This window comes from Stegodyphus dumicola, chromosome 10 (assembly GCF_044657685.1).
Source record: "Stegodyphus dumicola isolate Sdum_Otavi_A_Nest chromosome 10, ASM4465768v1".
Classification (NCBI taxonomy): Eukaryota; Metazoa; Arthropoda; class Arachnida; order Araneae; family Eresidae; genus Stegodyphus; species Stegodyphus dumicola.
In genome coordinates this window covers 118,325,165-118,344,745 of record NC_140777.1, presented here as the reverse complement: position 1 = coordinate 118,344,745, position 19,581 = coordinate 118,325,165, and the positions used below count along the sequence as shown (strand labels likewise).

General features: G+C 33.8%; 1 protein-coding gene across 5 annotated transcripts in view; it reads left to right on the top strand.

Annotated features, from left to right (window-relative positions):
* The window catches only part of LOC118204323 (BTB/POZ domain-containing protein 6-like), a 60,273-nt gene extending 43,939 nt beyond the window's left edge, over positions 1–16,334 (top strand). For 3 of the 5 annotated variants that reach the window (XM_085825437.1, XM_085825439.1, XM_085825440.1), the window contains exons 5-6: positions 13,725–14,095; positions 15,503–16,334. In XM_085825437.1, the coding sequence (XP_085681563.1) occupies positions 13,725–14,095; positions 15,503–16,008 (877 nt within the window). In that variant the 3' untranslated portion in view covers positions 16,009–16,334. The remainder of the gene's footprint in view (positions 1–13,724; positions 14,096–15,502) is intronic. The other 2 variants (XM_085825441.1, XM_085825438.1) reach the window with 2 other exon arrangements.
* The last annotated feature ends 3,247 nt before the right edge of the window (positions 16,335–19,581 follow it).

The window sequence follows — 19,581 nt, the reverse complement described above, 5'->3', positions numbered from 1 at the left end:
GGAGGAGTGGGATGCTTAATGTGGTTGTCTGCTGTGAGTGGGCAAGAGTAGATATAGTGTTCTGGTGATCCAAGTTGGCCGCACACGCAAGCATCTGTAGTGGAGATGTTGTGCCTATAATAATACGCTGGATAGGGGCCATGTCCCGTTATGAACTGGGTGAGTTGGGGTATAGCTATGAGGCGTGATAGAGAGACTTTGGGTAGGAGATTGTAAGTCCGCCATCCGGTGTCACACGCGTTCCATTCCTCTTGCCATATTTTGAGTAGGTCTTCTTTGAGAAGCCTCTTTAGATGCGATGGTGGTGCACGGATACGGATTTGCTGAACTTCAGAACTGATGGCGGCTTCTTTGGCTAGGGTGCCTGCTGCCTCGTTTCTAACTAGACCAGCATGCGCCTTGACCCAGGTGAGGTGAATGCGTTGCTGGTGGTTTACAGAGAGTAGCTTTTGGATTTCGGAGATAATTGGGCAATTGTGGCTTAAGTTTTGAATTGCCAGGAGTGAAGATTGGCTGTCTGTACAGATGCATGCTTGGTGGTAGCCGTTATTTAGTATGTCGGACTTCTTGGTAAACCCTAATTAGGTAGGTGTTTCTCCCAATCTTGCGAATACTTTGTGATAATGTGATGTATCACAACATTAAAGTTTTCTACAAGGCCGTTTGAACCTTGAATAGTAAGGAGTCGAAAACCTTGGAGAAGATTCGATCCTTTTAAAAAAATTTTGAGTCAACCAAGAAGTAAAGCTACTTTTTTTGGTCTAATGCAACAACCTGAGGAATTGCAGTGCGTGAAAAGATCTGCAATAACGAATTACATGTTGATTTTGCATTAAGATTCTTCAGTGCTACTGCTTACATTGTACAACAAGTACATTGGTCAGCAGCACACAGAACATATTTGTAACCTCGATATCTTGGTTCCACTAGTTCTAAGATATACACATTAATTATTTTGAATGGTTCGTTATGACGTGCCACTAGCGTAATAGGAACTTCATGAAATGAATACTTTTTAGCTCGAATTTGACAAGAAGTAAAAGAATTACTATATGCATTCACATTTTTCTTGATTTCAGGCCAATAGAAGGAATATCTGAAACGTTTGGCAATCTTATTGGTACTGAGGTGACTTCACCATAAACTAGAGTGACCAAAGTTTAAAATTTGTTTTATTCTTTCTTAGTAACAACTAACTGGTGAACGCTTTCTCCTAAAATCGGATCTTTATGATACAAAAATTAATCAATAACAATAAAATTATTACTTTCGTTCTTAGCATCTTGCCAGGTATGTTTTTAAAGACGCTTCGTTCTTTTGTTGAACTCGAAACAGTTCTGAATCCGAAACACGATGATCTTGTCTCGTGCTACCTTTAGAATCATAGTGTAGCAGAGCACAGCGTTCTATTATTTTCGTAACAGTTTAATTATATTTTTCATTAATAAGGTTTTGCTTATCATAGATAAATATTTCGTCAAACTTTTCAGTTTCATAAAAAGGCATTTCAATCAGGCCATCATTAGTAGTGTTTACGCTTTTCCATTCAAATTAAACTTACGTTTATTATCTCCATTTAACTCATTAAAAGAACTTAACGACAAAAGTAAATGATTGCGTAACATATCAACCATTATACATGTCATAAAAATCGGTGACTTAAATTTACCATCTTTACCATCTTCAGAATACTTCGGTATAAGTTAAATAATTAGAAGAGCCGTTAAAGATTGTCCGAAATTTGGCGTGAGAATTCCATGTGGTGTACGGTATCTTTCTGGTACAATATCAGCCTTAACAACAGTTGATTTGTACCTGTATCTAATACTGCATCAATTAATTTACCATCGCAAATAAGTTTAATTAATCGGCAAGTCATCGATAAGTTCGCTTTTAGCTTCTTGATTCAAATTAAAATATTAAGAAGAAATTTTTGCGATTGCGGCGTTAAAATTATTCTTAGTGTATTTCTTATTAAACTTTTTCTTATCTTTGTGCAACAATATGTTGTGATACTTAGAATTGCATTTTGAACATTTTGATTAAAGCAATTTTTTTTTGTTCTGCGGTTCCTTTCGAAATAAAATAACGAAAGCACCGACTGCAATCTGCTAAGTCTTTTTAAATCTTTTCTTTTCTTTCTTCCAGCGACATAACATATTTTTCCAAATCAAATTTCACTTCCACAGAATAAAAAAAGCAATTTTGTTTACATTACTGAAATGACTGGCAGCATTAGCAACACCTTTTTTAACAGAAGCCCAATCACCAGATTGTGACGTCGCAAACTGGCGGCCATGGACCTTATTAGAAATAGACCAACCCAAACGGCTTTTCTCCCTCTTCTGATGCATTCCCGGCTGTCTCCTTAACGACATTCGGAGGAGTAGGGACGACTTGCAGAAACTTACAATGGTTGACTATTGCAGTGTGTGTATAATTGTGAAGAAAAATTTGGTTGTAGCGCCTCATTTCAGAAATTAGAATATTTATATATTTTTATTTTTGAAACTGAGATTGATTTTTAAAAATTTAGCATATTTATCAAGAATAATTAAAGTTCCAAATAATTATAAAGCTGTTGCATGCTTTCAGGCATGGCTATTTTTTTAGCTTTTCCTATGCTAATTCAGAAGTCAAACAATAAAAATCAGCGTTATATTTTCAAAATTTTCACAGGACTAGTTTCGATGGTTTTACCGAACCACCATCCTCAGCTGCAAAACCGCATTTGCGGTTTAGTGTTAGTATTTGTTCGGCGTGTTATTGTGTCTTAATTTTCCTATGCTGTAAGGAAATTTGTAACTACTTCTTTTAGAAAATAATATTTTAAATTTGAACTAATAGAAAATTTCAAACAGAGAATTTTCTCTTTTAATTTTATTGGTGTAAATAAGTAAAAAATACTAAAATACCTAATAATGAATTTTTGAAAGTTTTTGCTTAAAATTCTAAGTTGTGCTACTTTTTTAAGATTATAGGTGAATATTATAGCATATTTTTTATAAAGGAGTTTTATTTCAATTATATTTCACAATACATCATAGTGATAAACACTTTTAACACCTTAATAATTTTATTACATTTAATTCTAATGTCAAAATTGTAAACTGTAATAATTGGTTGTGCTAACATTTTTTAGAGATTATTATTATTTTTTAAAAATTTGATTCTAGTTCTGCATAAGATTTTTTTATTTACTGTGAATTTAATTTATTAGCCCAAGGGGCGGTAGCCCAAAAAGGCTATTAGTTTCGAAACGGCATTTTGCGCTGTTTCATTATAAACGTCCGTTTCACTTTGCAAATTGTTGCCACCAAATATTATCGCCTTGTATTATATTAAAAGAAATTTAATAATGAATAATCTGCATGAATACTTGTATGTTTCTCGCACTGTGAAAAAATGATGGTATCTAGAGCCATCAAATTTTGAATAATGTAATTCTGTACCCAAACAGCCGAATTTCGAATTTGTTTTAATCCATTTCATATTTTGTAAAACTTTAACGAATTTTTGATTAAGAAACTCAACGAGTTCAAAGCGAGCAATGGCAACCCTGTACGGAAAATAACATTTTTATCTCCAGATAAAAATAATAAATAAGAAATTCTGAAGATATGCAGTTTTCAAATATTTTGTGATACTGCTGTTGAATTGAATTTTGTGTGGTTTACGTGCGAAGAACATGATATTGAATAAATAGAGGTAACACACAAAGCGTTATAAAACGTCCCTTTGAGCGTAACATAAAATCTGAGTGCTTCCAGATTTTATTTATTTATTTTCATTATACTGAGAAAAGTTTATGTTCCGAATTTTAGGAGTTATTAAAGTAAATAATCATCTTACGATGTTAATAATTAATGATCATATGATCAAATAAATGATCGTCTTGTAATGTTATAATAATTTAAAAAACCACTGCCTGAAAATTCTCGTAAAAAGTTTTAAAAAAATATATCAGATCTTGTTTAATTTTGTTTTATTTGTTTTAAAGCTTCATGTACTATCTTTCTTATTTAATTTTACTTTATTTGTACTCAAAAGTAAGTTCATAAATTTTGTGTTTAGAGTTTTTACTGTATTACCAAAATAAAGATGTTTATACAAGAATTACGCGTGAAACGAATGCGCAGAATGCATTAAAAAGTGCTTTAAAGTAAAGTATTTCTATATTAAATATTATTAGAAAAAACTGTAACTTTCATAACCTCATCACTTATACAACGTATCACATTTAATAATTAAAAACAATTATGTTATACAAACGTCATAGGTTTCAGTGTTAAAGTAAAACAGATCGTTCCTACATTGGAAACATATTCATATGAACAAAATACATTATATATTATTAATTTTTTATGCTCTTATATTGTTTGTTTACAGTTAAAATAATGCATTAAAGTAATGGTTGGCTTTTAATAAGTAACATTAATGAAAAGTTAGAATCTCCCTTGTTCAAGTCACTTTACTGCATAAAAAGTATATTGGAAGGATGTGTAGAAATATTTTTAAGGATATTAGAGGCTTTTAAATTTTAGCAGGGCAGATTTATAGGCACAAAAATTTCCATTAAAGAAATTAATTCTATGTACACATATATACACAGATTGTATTACAGGTCTTTCGTATTTTTACTAAATAGCAAGGTATTAGCCGAGGTTTCCAATCCTCCTTACCAGAGAGCACGTAGTAGAGCCTAATTAAGTAGGAGTAATTAAGTAGAGCCTAATTAAGTAATTTTACAAAGTACTTTAATAACATTCTAAACATGTGCTTATTTTTATTACATTCAAATTGTTGGCTTTTCATGTAAATTAACATTAAATAAAAAGAGTTGCTCATTTTCTCTTCTTTCTTTACGAAATAATTTTGTTGAAGACAAATATTTGGGGCAAGCATTGAAAATTGAGGTAACAGCATTTTCTTTCAAGCGTACTTGTTTTAATAGAACTTCTACTTTCTTCCTTTTTTTCATCGTATTTCTCAGAAACATGCTGAAAAACGTTTTCATGGAAATGTAATTCACGGGCCTAAATCCGGCAAAAATAGACCTAATTAATTTTATAAATTAAATTATTATTTAATTAAAGTAAGATTTCTTGTAATGCAATTTATTTTTTAACAAAACAGGTAATATCAAGCTGTGTTTTTATTTACCATTCGGGGGAGGGGGTGGAGAAAAGGATTCTTAGTAACATAAGGTTTAATAATATCTCAATTTTCATGCATTGGGAATTTAATTTATTTCTTATTTTCTACAAACTATGCACTTTATATTACAATTAAAAAAACATAATTCCCTTCATAGTCTCTTTACAAAAACTTATGGTACAAAAATATATTAAATAATAAATACTTTCATTTTCTGCTATATACATATAAAGTTAAAAGTTCCAAGCAGACATTCAACCTACTAAAACAACGCTTTGGTTCATTAACGCGTCCGCTCACGATTTCCCTAACTTGCTCATGCCATCCATTCGGCCGAAGGGGTTATCAATCGCACTCCATCGAGATAGCCGTAAATTTAACAGTTTAATGTATGTATGAATTAATAAGAAGATCATTCCGACCAAATCCTTAATTGAAAATTTTAAGCGCTTCATCATAATTCTTTGGGGATAATGAAAATCCTTTAACAGTTTTTAAAGTTGCACCACCTAAAACTTAAGCAAATAATTGAACTTATCAACTTTAGGTAACTTTTCATTTTGATTTACTGCCATATCAAAAGAAAGTATTATAAAATGCTGCCACACTTCAGCATTTTCATAAAATTTATCAATCATAATTTTTGGCAACATTGTATTCACAGCTTCTGTTAATAACACCAGAAATAACAGATCCATTAATATTCGGCGACATAACATATTTTTCTGAAACATGATCTCACTTCCCCAAAGTAAACAAGCAATTTTGTTTACATTACTGATATAACTAGCACCAATAGTTGAGTTGACATTGAAAAAAATATGAGCTTGGAAAAAGTTTCGTTTTCCATTAGGGGCATGAGGAGAACCATTAGAATCTAGTGAATTGTAACTATTTTCTTTTAATAATTTTATGCCTCTGAAATTCCACTTTCGAATTTTTTCTTCGTATTCCAGGGCACTCTTGATTTGAGTTTCAATGTCATTTATCATCAGTACAGCTTTTTTATTTTTTCATCTAATACTATCAAAGAAACTACCTTTATTTAAAAATTATTAATTTTTATTCTGTACCTTGAACTTTACAAGAAGGAATTAAAGATTCAGCGGAATCTGTTACTTTAGTTATGGCTGTACGAATAACTTTCCGTTTTTCTTAAGTTTCGCGAGTTCTGCTTCATCCATTTTTATCATGCTTAAACTTTAATTTCCAATAAAATAAACTCTTCTTACCTTGTGACGCTTCTTACCTTGTAAATGCTTCTTACCTTGTGACGAATCACTTATATTTCACCGCAATACTGAATGCATTAGGATGCGCGCGATGCTCTAATCCAGGGGTCGCCAAACGTTTTTGATCATCACCCCCCTATATAATTTTTCGAAATCTCCATAGACCCCCACAAAGGTAATTTTCAGGTAATTAAAATAAAACTATATATTAGTCTAAATATTTAATAAATCAGAAACAGTAAGTAAAGTAGCTACAGATTTTTTACTTCTTAATGAGATGAGTGTGCCTGGTGTTTCTTGGCAACGTTCGCTATATTGGGTTCGAAATTAGTCAATTTTAACCGTAAATCCCCTCGAAGCTCCACATTTAATTTATTTCTGTTTTTAGTTAAAATTGAATTAACGTGACTGAAACCGGCTTCAACCATATACGAACTTGGAAACGCCAGCATAAATGGCTGAGCCATTTCGTAAAGTTTCATATATTTTTGCTTTATATTTATATTAGTCCAAAATTTATGTATTGTCAAATTTTTATTAAGCGGTTTTGCTTCAAGATCGGACAATAGTTCAGCAAGCTCGTCTTGTATGTTGATGTCGACGTTATCAATTTGCGCCGAAAATGGCGCAATAATCCAATCAGGGATGTCGATGTTTTCCAAATCAACAAAGCGCAGTTTAAAATCGTCGCTTAATTTTTGAAGATGATTTGTATATATTTCCAAGTCTTCTTCTTTTATTTTAATTGTTGCAGATTTGAAAAATACTTATAATCCTTACGTAGCAATGAAGATCTAAATAAATTTAATTTTACTTGGAAGCCTAACAGTATTGTCCGAGCTTGGATAATTGTTACATCTTTTCCTTGCAGTTTTGTTTGAACGTCATTAAATTTTCCAAATAAGTCTGCTAAATAAAAAATATGGTTCTTATTGTTTTGGAGTTCATTGCTTAGAACAGGATTTATTTCGTTCAGAAATTCTGTCGTGGAGTCAAATAAATTGACGAGCCGTTGCAAGCATACACCTCTAGACAACCATCTAACCTCGGTGTGCAGAAGTAATTGGTTAAATAACTCACTGTTTTCTTCACAAAGTTTGGCAAATAATCTTGATTTAAGAGGTTGAGCTTTAATTTGATTAATAGATTTAATACAAAACTGTAAAGCTTCATGTAACTCTGAACTCAGATATTTTGCTACTAAGTTGTGTCTATGCAACACACAATGAATAGTACGAATACCGGGCACTTTTTCTTAGAGGCATGTAGCAAAACCTCGGTAACGCCCTACCATAGGAGGTGCGCCATCTGTGGCTACTGCTATTATATTTTCAAGCGGAATGTCATATTTATTTAAATATTCTTGTAAACATTTAAAAATTGTCACTCCCTTCCCATCGGTTTCAAGATATTTAGCAAATAAAAATTCATCAATGACTTCTCCTTTAATTTTACTGAAATATCTAACATACGCCATAAGAATAGCAGAAACGCCAAAAACAGATTCATCAAGTTGTATAGAGAACTTGCAATTTTTTAGCTCCGAAACTACTGCGTTTTCTATTTCTTCGGCCATTTCGTCAATACGCCGTTTTACAGAATTTGCACTTAATGGCAAAGACTTTAAAACATTAGTAGAGTCTTTTTTCATCACATTCTCAATGACGTCTTTAATTGCAGGTACTGCAATTTCTTCTGCGATTGTGTGGGGTTTTCCCCTCTTTGCTATATTAAGCGAAATCTTGTACGAAGCAATAAATCCTCCTTCATTTTCAGTTTCAGTAGACTGTTTCATAAAACTTTTTAGAGTTGGTCGACATGTGAATTTTTCTTTGAGTTTTTTGAAAAATTCTAATTCTTCATTTTTTTTTATCTGAATGAAGACTTTCAAGACGATCTTTCATTTTTGACGGTTTCATGTATTCATTTCGAAAAGTTTTTTCGCATATAAGACACATAGGAATAGTTTCATTTGTCGGTGAACAAATAAATCCAAATTTTAAGTAATCCAATGAATAATACCGACATTTCTTTTTAGATACTGAAGCTGCCATTTTTAAATTAGGGTTCTGTAAATAAGTTAAAATTAATTAAGACACAATAACACGCCGAATAAATACTAATTCAGAAGACAAACAACAAAAATCAGCGTTATATTTACAAAATTTCCACAGGACTAGTTTCGATGGTTTTACCGAACCACCATCCTCAGCTGCAAAACCGCAAATGAACAAGATAGGAAAAAATGATTAGATAAGATAAGAAAGCCTGAACAAGAGTAAGCAAGTGGCGCCATCTGTTGGTGAAACTAGTCCTGTGGAAATTTTGTAAATATAACGCTGATTTTTGTTGTTTGTCTTCTGAATAAGTTAAAATTAAGTTGGTATATTATACTAATCCACATTATTAAAGCTTACCTTTTCACAAGTAACAATAATTAAAATTGATATCAAAACTAAACGAATAGTTTTATAGAAATAATAACTCATTATCCAATGGTAGATATAATAGTAGTAATAATGACACTACAAGCATTTAATACTGTTCACAGTTCACAAAGATAGCTGAAAATGCATATGATATTTGCGTTTGTAGCATCCAGTGTAGAATTGGACAAGTGCACATATGCAAGGCTCGTATGGTTTGGGATGGAGACAAAGGGCGAACCAACGACACGATGCGTAACTGCCGTATAAAAAAGAAAAAAAACTAAAAGAACTAAAACCACACACATATGAAGAAAGAAAACGGAGTACTGAAGATTCCCTTCGCGCTTAATGCATAGAAAGCCAACAGCAGTGTCGTCGCTCGCGAAGTCTGCGCCAAAGGCTCCTAATTGATTGATGGGTTCGCCAGCAAGAGACACGGATAAGCCTCAATCGCTCTTCTGCTGGCTACATACTATGAGTCGTGCAAATTACAAACTGGTCACAAGTCAAGTTGTGACGTCACGGTATACATACGAAAACGTCACGGTATACATAGGATAAAAGGGGCAGATTGTTTTCGGATTTATTATTTTATTTTCTATAAAGAATATAATATTAAGTCAATTATAAAAATATTTAAAATTTTTACGTACGCAGTTAGATATGTGTGATTTGCGTATTAAGAACTGTTTTCCCTTCGAGTCCCAATAGACCCCCATTCGACCCCTTGGGTCGGATAGACCCCTACTGTTGTTAAATAGACCCCTAGGGGTCTATATAGACCACTTTGGCGACCCCTGCTCTAATCCATTAATCCAAGGTGGGTTCTGGATATATTTGATGTGACGTGATGTTAGATATAATTTACATAAAGTTAGTGACATAATTTTTGAACTGTCTTACAACGTAGCACATACATCATCGCACTTAACCGAAAACCATTTAGCCGACGAAACACTTAGCCAACAGGACATTTGGCCGGCACACACATTTAACCGGCACGGATGTTTAAGTAAGCGATAGGACACTTAGCGACACGGAGATTCAGCCGACAGGACAGTTAGCCGACACGGACATTCAGTACATATAACCGATATGGACATTTAGACAACTGGACAGTTAGCGGACACGGACATGCACCTGACAAGACATTTAACTGACATAGACATTTAGCCGACAATACATTTAACCAGCATATTAAGCCCTCGGGACACTTAGCCGACAAAACGTGTTAGCCTACTGCAGGTGTAATTGACAACACGTACATGAGAGGAGAAAACATGGAACAGATTTTCAGTAAAATTTGTCCGTTTTTATATGAAACAAGGAAGTAAAAAAATCTGTTTCCAGGGTACCCAACGAGAAGGTTTTTGAATAAGTAGCATACTTTTCACATGAATGTTAAGGAAGCTGTGGATTTTAAAATTAAACAGAAAAGCAACCTTATTTTGGCTTTGAAATCAGGTTCGAGAGTAATCAGACATAAGTCTTTATATTTTGGTTTGTTTTATTTGATTTTGACAAAGTACTCGAGGGCTATTTGCCTAAAGGAAAGGATGCTTTGTGGAGTACATTTTAGGGGAAATTGGCTCATATACACGTTATGCATGGGAAAAGCCACGAAAGCGCACATGCAGCCAGCCGTGCGCCAGGATTCGAACACCGGACCGGACTACGAGTGTTCAGCGACTTTACCGCTCTTCGCCCTGTATCTATATTTTAGAAGTGGGATAGAAAATTTCAGCAGTCGGAAGAGTGAAACAATTTTATATAAAAAGAAGTGATTGGAGCAAAGCGAAAATAAATGTAACGTGATATCTGTCATGGAAAGTAATAATGAAGCGTGGAAAAGCTAAGGTATTTGAATTTAAAAAGCGCTTTAAAATTAATGCTGATTACTAAAGAAGAAAAAAATTTATTAAACACAAATTTTTCTTCTATCAAAGGAATCCAATTTTAAGTTACATTTGTTTTCTCTTTGTTCCTCACACTTTTTATCCCAAAGAGCCCTTAGCCCAGAAGTGCTATTAATTTCGTTGTGGCATTTTGAGTCGAAAACTTTAAAAGTCTGAGCCACTTTTCAAAATTGTTGCTACCAAATATTATCGCCCTGTATTATATTTAAAGAAATTAAATAATGAAAGATCTACGTGATTTTATATATATTTCTCGCATTGTGATAAAACAACGGTAAATACAGCCATCAGATTTTGAATAACTCGCGTCTCCACCCGAATATGGGAATCTGGAAGCTCAAGTTTTGAATTTGTTTTATTGTGTATTTCATATTTTGTAAAGCATTTATGAGTTTTTGATTCAGAAACTCAACGATTTCAAAGCGAGCAATGGCAACACTTAAAAAAAACGCCCCTTTGGGCGTAATATAAAATCAGCATTCAGATTTTTAAAATATATCTGTTAGATTTTAAAAGAAAAAAAATTTCGCTTTTATTCCATCTAAAATTGTTTTACTCTTCGTACTTCTGAAATTTTCTTTGCCACTTCTAAAATATAGAGACCTATATCTCATTACTCTCGAAATTGATTTCAAAACCTACGCTAAAATAAGGTTGCTTTTGTGTCCAATTTTAAAATCCATAGTTTCTTGAACATTAAATTAGGTCAGAACTCCATACTTACTTATTAAGCTCTTCTTTAGGTACCTTGGAAACAGATTTTTTTTCCAGATAAATATGTCTAAGTGTCTTTGTCTGTTAAATGTCCTGTCGGCTAAATGTCCTTGTCGGCAAAGTGTCTTGTCGACTAAATGTTCTGTTGGTCCGTGTCTGCTAAATGACATGAACGCTAAATGTACGTGTCGGTTAAATGTCCTGTCGACTAACTGCTGTCGGCTTAGTGTCTCCTCGGGTAAGTGGATGTTGGCTAAGTGTCCGCAACCGATATTGTCGTGACATTCTCTTGTTCTGTAATATCGACGTCGAAGGCATCAATAGTACGGTACAATATACAAATAATGTATTATTTTTGCGTAATACGTTGATAAAACTGAAGACGGTTACTAATAGTAATATCCAACGCATCTGATTGTATATTATATTGCATATGTTCTTTTTTTGTCCATCTCCTCAGAGATTGTATACACCGTAGTATAAATACTGTATATCGTTTGAGCATAGTATTTGCTTTAGAAGTGGATGCACGAATCATCTGTAGTAATTAAAAACGGTAAATGCTATTAATTCTTAACATGAATTGTGAAAATACATCGGACGAAAACGTCGCTGAGAAAAGCCAAACAAGGGAGGGGAGAAATATCACTGCCGAAAACGTAGCGACAGAAAATGAAAGCAAAGAGAAAATATTGCGGTTCTAAAACACGGTGGTCGGAAATAAAGCTATGCAAAAACTTTGCTGTTTTAAAATACCGTTGTGCAAAATGTCGTAGTAAAAGGTAAAGCATCTAACAAATTATCGCATGCTTATAACATAGCAGACATGTATTTTCTGACTATAAACTTTTTAAATGAAATTTCGCGCAATTATTTCTGAGCACAAGAAGTGAGTAATATTTTTACTCTTTTAATATTAGCATAAAATAGAATTTTAAACTTAACGTTGTTTACTAGGTGTTTTCTCCCTCCTTTCAGCATGCTTTCGTGGTGTAACGGTAGCAAACTCGGCCCCTATTCGAGAGGTCCAGGTTCGAGTCCCGGCCAGAGCATTGCTCATTTTTCGTGTCTTCTGCTTCAAAATAACCTATTGACTCCTCAAGTGGCGCCCGAACTAAAAGGTGGTGAACAGTAATTCATCAGCATCCGGATTTAGCGATTGGGTTCCCTTATAAGGTATTTCTCCCACTTTCCTAGCGTGCCTTCGTGGTATAGTGATCTGCACGCTGAGCCGGTATCCAGAGGTCCGTAGTTCGATTGCCGGCGAAGGCGGTTGCTATTTTTCATCTTTTCTGCTTCCAAAAATAAACTTAATGACTCTACAGTGGCGCCCGAAGTAAAAGGGTTTTGGATGAGGATTCTCCACACCCAGGATTTGGTGATTGGGTTCCCTAAAAAACCCAGTCGCCCTTTAAAAAGGGGAGTGTATAAGGTATTTCTCCCACTTTCCTAGCGTGCCTTCGTGGTGTAGTGGTCTGCACGCTGGGCGGGTATCCAGAGGTCCGTGGTTCGATTCCGGCGAAGGTGGTTGCTATTTTTCATCTTTCCTGCTTCCCAAAATAAACCTAATGACTCTATACCCTAATATCCAGTCGTTCTTTGAAAGGGGGGATATATATAAGGTATTGTCTCTCTCCTTTTTGCATGCCTTCGCGGTATAACGTCCAGGTTCGTGTCCCGGCGAGGGGATTGCTCATTTTTCATGCCTCCTGTCTCAAAATAAAATGACGCCATAAAGATTTTTATTTAATTAAAGTATTTTATAAGGATATACTAATAGATTTTCATGAAATAGCCTAAAAAAAAAAAATTAGAATGAGGAAGATGCTTCCTCAGTTTTTCGAGGTTCTGAATGTTTAAAATTTACTTCTTGCGTTTTCAGCAAAAATTTGCAAATGCAAATTAAATATACAGTATACAAAAATATTAAATATTAGTATAGTTGGAAAATAATAATATAAAGCTATTAATATAGCTAATATAAAAATATGAAGTACGATGATTTATAGGTACTTTAGTTTTTACCACGATATTTTGTACAACGATTTTTTTAAAATTGCTAAGTTTAGAATCGCATTATTTTATACTACGAAGTTTTAGAACTGAGAAGTTTTCTCCATGTTTTCTTTTTTCTCTCGCGACATTTTCGAACCTGATTTTTTCGCCGGATGTCACTTAAATAATCAAATAAAGTTTTTAAAAGGCATTTTTATTAGAAAATAATTATTCGCGTTTTTTAAAGCATTTTTGAGAACCGCTTATTTTGCTCTTTTCAGAACAGAAGATTTCATGAAGTCTCCTTTATCTACAGTTCGAACCATTTGTAAATTACAAAGCCTCAATTTGGCATCTGAAATCGAACTCATTATTGCTGCCTTCAAGTGGGCAGAACATCAAAATACAAGCAGCAGAAGAGCTGCCATTGAACCAGTGCTCAAGTGTCTTAGGTTCCTGATATTGGAAGCCAAAGATTTCAGCAACTTATTGAACCAGTATCCAGACATATTTACATCACATGAAGCTTTGCAAATCATGATGTATCTTAGTAATCCTGGTAAAGGTATAGATAAGCTTCCATCTTGGTGTAACAAAGGAACTAACCGTTGTTCATATGTGAAACCACCAGTGCCTTTCGTCGGTCCATTTGGTAAGTAAGGAAACAGGAATTATATCGCTAAGTGGTAGTAAAATAATTAACCTAAAACCTTGAATCAACAGCTGTAAACTTTCATCATGAGTCATAAGGAATCAGAAATTAGAGAAAAAAATAGCAAGCTATGCATCTTAACAACACTTTTTTAGTGGCATCTTTTACAAATGGAAATTTTAAAATATTCTGAAAAATTGATTCTGGTTCACATGTTTCATTCTGAAATAGTGTTGTAGAGTCCAATTGATGAACTTCTGCTGAAACTAGAATAGCAGGAAACTACACAAGAGGAGGCTTAAAGTACCCTTTATTAAATCTTTGAAAAGTTACAATGCGTCAACTCGACGTTAACAAACTTCGCCTCTGCTTGGGTGGGTAACTGAAAATCAGTTAACTAAACTAAAAACTTGAAGATATTAACAAACGATAGAACTAGACTACAGGGCTCAGCGAGATCCCGTAACTTAAGCCCCCTTTGAAACTAGTGGCAGCAAATAAATGCAATTTAAGCCACTTGGACCAGCAATAAACAAAACGCACCTACGGTAGAGGCGCGGCTAGAGCCTAACTCTTTTTCCATCTACCGAAACTCGGCTTTTAAATACTTCCTGCAGTAAAAAGTAGAAATTTGCATTCCTTCCCTCGCGCTACAACATTTACCTATTCTGGCACTGACAATTAGGAGAATGGAGAACATATAATAATCAAATTATAATAGCAACAATTTAATATAACTTATAATAATAACAATTTAAAGTCTGAACTTTAAATTGTTAGTTAAAATAAATATAAATCCTTGCAATGTAAACTTCTGATTCCTTCCGAATCAATTAATATTTTAGGTTTTCATGTCTATACTTCTGTAAAATGTTTTATTGACCGAAATTTGGTGATCATCCGGAGAACATTCTATAATTCTCTACTTGACAAAGCGAGTTCTACTTTTGTGCTTGAAAAAATGTAATACATCTACTACCGGCAGTGTAATGAAACGCCGGCATTGCCTTAACATACTCTTTGCCCGTATAACGACATTAAAATTTTACAATATTGCTGTTTGCCAGCAAGCTTAGGCCGCATTATAATAATATTATTCATTATACAAGGCTGTAATAATGAACGTGTAAGTTGGGACGCACATTCATTATTTTTATATTCTCTGCCTTGACTTGGATTATCAAAGCATTTGAAAAGTGAACCCCCTTTTTTTAGTTTTATATTTTGTTTAACCCTAATTAATAGTTAGAAACTATAAATATTATTTTTTATTTAATTAATGGTGAAACGTTTATTAGTTAATAATATACGTAACGACCTAATAGACTATAATTTGAAGTTTTCAGATAACAAATTATTTATACTGATTTATATATATATATATATATATATATTTTAAAATTCTAGATACAAAAATACCATCTGGGAAGAAGAAACTTGAAATTGCACTGAGACCTTTTTATTCGCAGAACTTCTTATCTAGTCTAAACTGTAACTTAGAGATTAAATGCAAAAGTGGAAAGTTTCAGATTATTGGACTGAAATTGCTTTTTCAAGAGCCTATAACGAAGCGGAGTCATATCGATACTTTGACAATCACGGTTGTAGTTAAACCAACCAATTTCCGGTATAAAGAAATATTAAAAATCACAGACTCCAAAGAAGTCGAGTTTACTTTTCAGAAAGGGATACTATTCTCTCAAGGTCAAGTGGCATCTATTCAAGCTTCAGCAGAGAATGCAGAATTTTATAACTTTCTTCAGTTCGATGAAGGAAACTTACCGCAGGTTGACCCACGATTTACATGTTCTTTAGGAAGTAGCGCTAAGGATAGTAAACTGTTTTTTATTTATGAAGTTTTTTATGTTGAACATCCTTTTAGAAGGCCTCCTAGCAGACGAACCAATTGGTAAATTATATATTTTTTTTCTCCTACATAACATGTAATATGCAGTAAATATTCCAAACATATACATTCTAAATTTTGATTTCATAGGCAATAAAATGTATGTGATGAAGGATATACTGGAAAATATGTATAGGTCCATACCTGGAAAATATGTTTTAATAACTTATTACAGACTTTAAATTTGTCTTTATTCTTTTTCGTTCCGTATTTTTCTAATGTTTTTAAAAAGTTTTCTTTTTCTATGGCTAAGATTTCAATAATTCATGGTACAACACTTGTTTGTAATACATCTACATGAATTAAAGCTAAATAAATATGTATTATTTTGGAGTCGCTTTTATTTATATAATATATTTTCGGTTTGCCTTTCCTTCGATTAACTTATCCATCTTCTCAAAGTAATAATATGCAAACATACGACATGCATGCAGTTAATTTTATAGTAAGATTCTAGTTTAACACTATGCGAAACGGCTTCATGTTACACAGTGTTAAATACTGACGCATGAATACAGTAATATTTCTACTTGTTAATACTATATATATAAAATATACAAATATTAGGTGCATAATTTACATAAGATACATAATTATTAGATGCACTATGCATACACGTACATAATACATAAGATACTTAGTACAATGCTGGAACAATTCATTGGTGCTGTTAGTTTTAGTGTAAGATCCTAGTTTAACACTGTGTGGTACAGTGCCATGCTACAGGATGATATGCGCGGAGCCATGGATTCAGTTATACACATCCTAAAACACGTATACACATTATAGGCACGCAGTAATCATCAAAATAAATGCAATTTAAGCCACTTGGACCAGCAATAAACAAAACGCACCTACGGTAGAGGCGCGGCTAGAGCCTAACTCTTTTTCCATCTACCGAAACTCGGCTTTTAAATACTTCCTGCAGTAAAAAGTAGAAATTTGCATTCCTTCCCTCGCGCTACAACATTTACCTATTCTGGCACTGACAATTAGGAGAATGGAGAACATATAATAATCAAATTATAATAGCAACAATTTAATATAACTTATAATAATAACAATTTAAAGTCTGAACTTTAAATTGTTAGTTAAAATAAATATAAATCCTTGCAATGTAAACTTCTGATTCCTTCCGAATCAATTAATATTTTAGGTTTTCATGTCTATACTTCTGTAAAATGTTTTATTGACCGAAATTTGGTGATCATCCGGAGAACATTCTATAATTCTCTACTTGACAAAGCGAGTTCTACTTTTGTGCTTGAAAATATGTAATACATCTATTACCGCCAGTGTAATGAAACGCCGGCATTGCCTTAACATACTCTTTGCCCGTATAACGACATTAAAATTTTACAATATTGCTGTTTGCCAGCAAGCTTTATCAGGTTCAATGTTTTCAATGTTCCTTCTAACCTTCTTCGGGAACGTACAAGGACCTGACTCGGAACAGAGAGCTTACTAAAGCTATGTTCGCTAAATGTGGTAAGTAGACAGGATACAGACGAAGGGTATACAAAACCCTTTATTTTTCTCTATATACAATAACTTCCGTACTTCGGAATACACTGACCCTCCACTCGGAGTCTAACGTAAAAAAGTATAAAAATAAAACTAAACTCTAATTTAACTTTAGAATAATACACGTGGAAGATTGGCCTTATAATAACAGGAAGCGTATGTAGCACAGAGACTGTGAACACTACAATACGTTTAATTTATCAAGAGGATTAAAACCTCTGGCCTGGAAGGCGAACAGCAACTGCGTAACTTCTAAGGTAAGCGGCCTGCGTTGACTTACGGCTTCCTCTCTAACTTGCTTGGCAAAAAGCCACAACTTAAGTACTTGGCGTTCGCCAGACAAACTTTGCATAAAATCCTTCACGCTTATAATTCTGGCCGGAAGTAGAAAATAAGAAGTGATAGTAAAGATTTAAAATAAAATAAACGTTAGTAAAACTTAAGATCCTTACATACTTCCCGCCAGAGTTAATTAGTTTGAAACTGAGGTCTAAAACGACCTTGTTGAAAATTTTTAGCTCTAGAATCTAACGCGAGGCCAACCTTTTACAAACATAACTTAGCTAGAAACTAGAAATTTAAAAGAAAGAAATTTGTTACAATAGCAGCTCCCAGGATATACAACAATCTTTTTTTCATCTGTACTGCATCTAACCAGGAGCTTTTATTCAATTCTGGTTCCTTCCAGAGATCTGGAAGGAAAACTAGTTTAATGAAATGTTACACAATGACATGGCAAGTAACATATAGAATTATACTGCTCTTAACATTCTTATTTCATTCATGACTATTTTAATTATCTCTCCCCGTGCTCTCTGACATGTGTTGTAAAAGAACACCAAACACGAATGTGTTTCTGTCTACGTATGCCACACTTCCTCCTACAATCAAAACACTAACGTGTTAAAATTCAAAATAACGAGACCTCTTAACACACCCTAATTTCAATTCTAAACCCTGAGGTACTATTCTAAAAGTGGCTAACTCTAAAGTGTAGCGTCAGAGAGCCTAACTACATCATGCAACCTTTACCACATATTCGCCATGATTTAATCTTTACAGTCACACGAATAACAAATTTTTAACATTACTTTCACTTTTACCATATCACGGTATTTCTTAACATTTAAAATAACAGTTCACATGTATATAAGAACATATCAACATGCCGTTAATTTTACACATTTGAAAACATACATTAGTAGTACATTGCTAACTTCTATTCTTTTCAAAGCAAGTGCCAATTCTTTCTACATTGAAATAATACTACATTTCAAAAAGTCTTTCAGACTAAAACTTCTTTCTTGCTAGAATGTTTTAAATAAAATTTATACAATAACTTTTTACAATATTTAAGTCTTTACACCACGCTATTATACATCAACTTTAGTTTTACGCACGAGTAATTTAAAAACATAATACGAAAATCGGTCACAACTCATTTCTCGCCCTTTTGGCGATAAAGGTAGACCTCGCATGAGGTAAAACTTCTTGAAATCTGCCACTTGCAGTAAGAATGAAAGATTAACTTAAGTTTGCAAAGTAACATAAAATTTTACTTATCTTTGTAATATTCGGACATCCTTTTCTGGGCCCAGTCTTTAAAGGTACTGCAGATAGTAGCTTGGTTTATCCTCCTTCTTGTACGGGCTCGCCCTTCAGTGCTTTCCTCTGGAAGCTTCCGTTTTTCACCAGTACGGCCACCCTTGAATACTTTCCTTTTCTCCTCTGCTTGTGGTCTTTGCCGTTTGATGGCAGCTGGTCTTGGCGGAACCGGGAAACTTCTGTCGTGTTCCTGCTTGGACCTCGTTGCTGGCCGTTCAAATTTTCCTTGTAACTTTTCCTCCGCCGCTGATGGCCCTTCCGCAGTTCGGCGACATTTGCTGCGGAGAGTCCTGTCTGATGAGACAGGACTCTCCGCAGCAATATATCTCCGTTTTAGAGCCGGGTTATAGTTGCCGTCATTTCTCCTGGTTCTCTTCACATACGTCGTCCTTCTCCCTTTTTCATTCTGGGGCTGTTCGTGAACTCTCTTTTCTGGACGGTGGAACGGCTT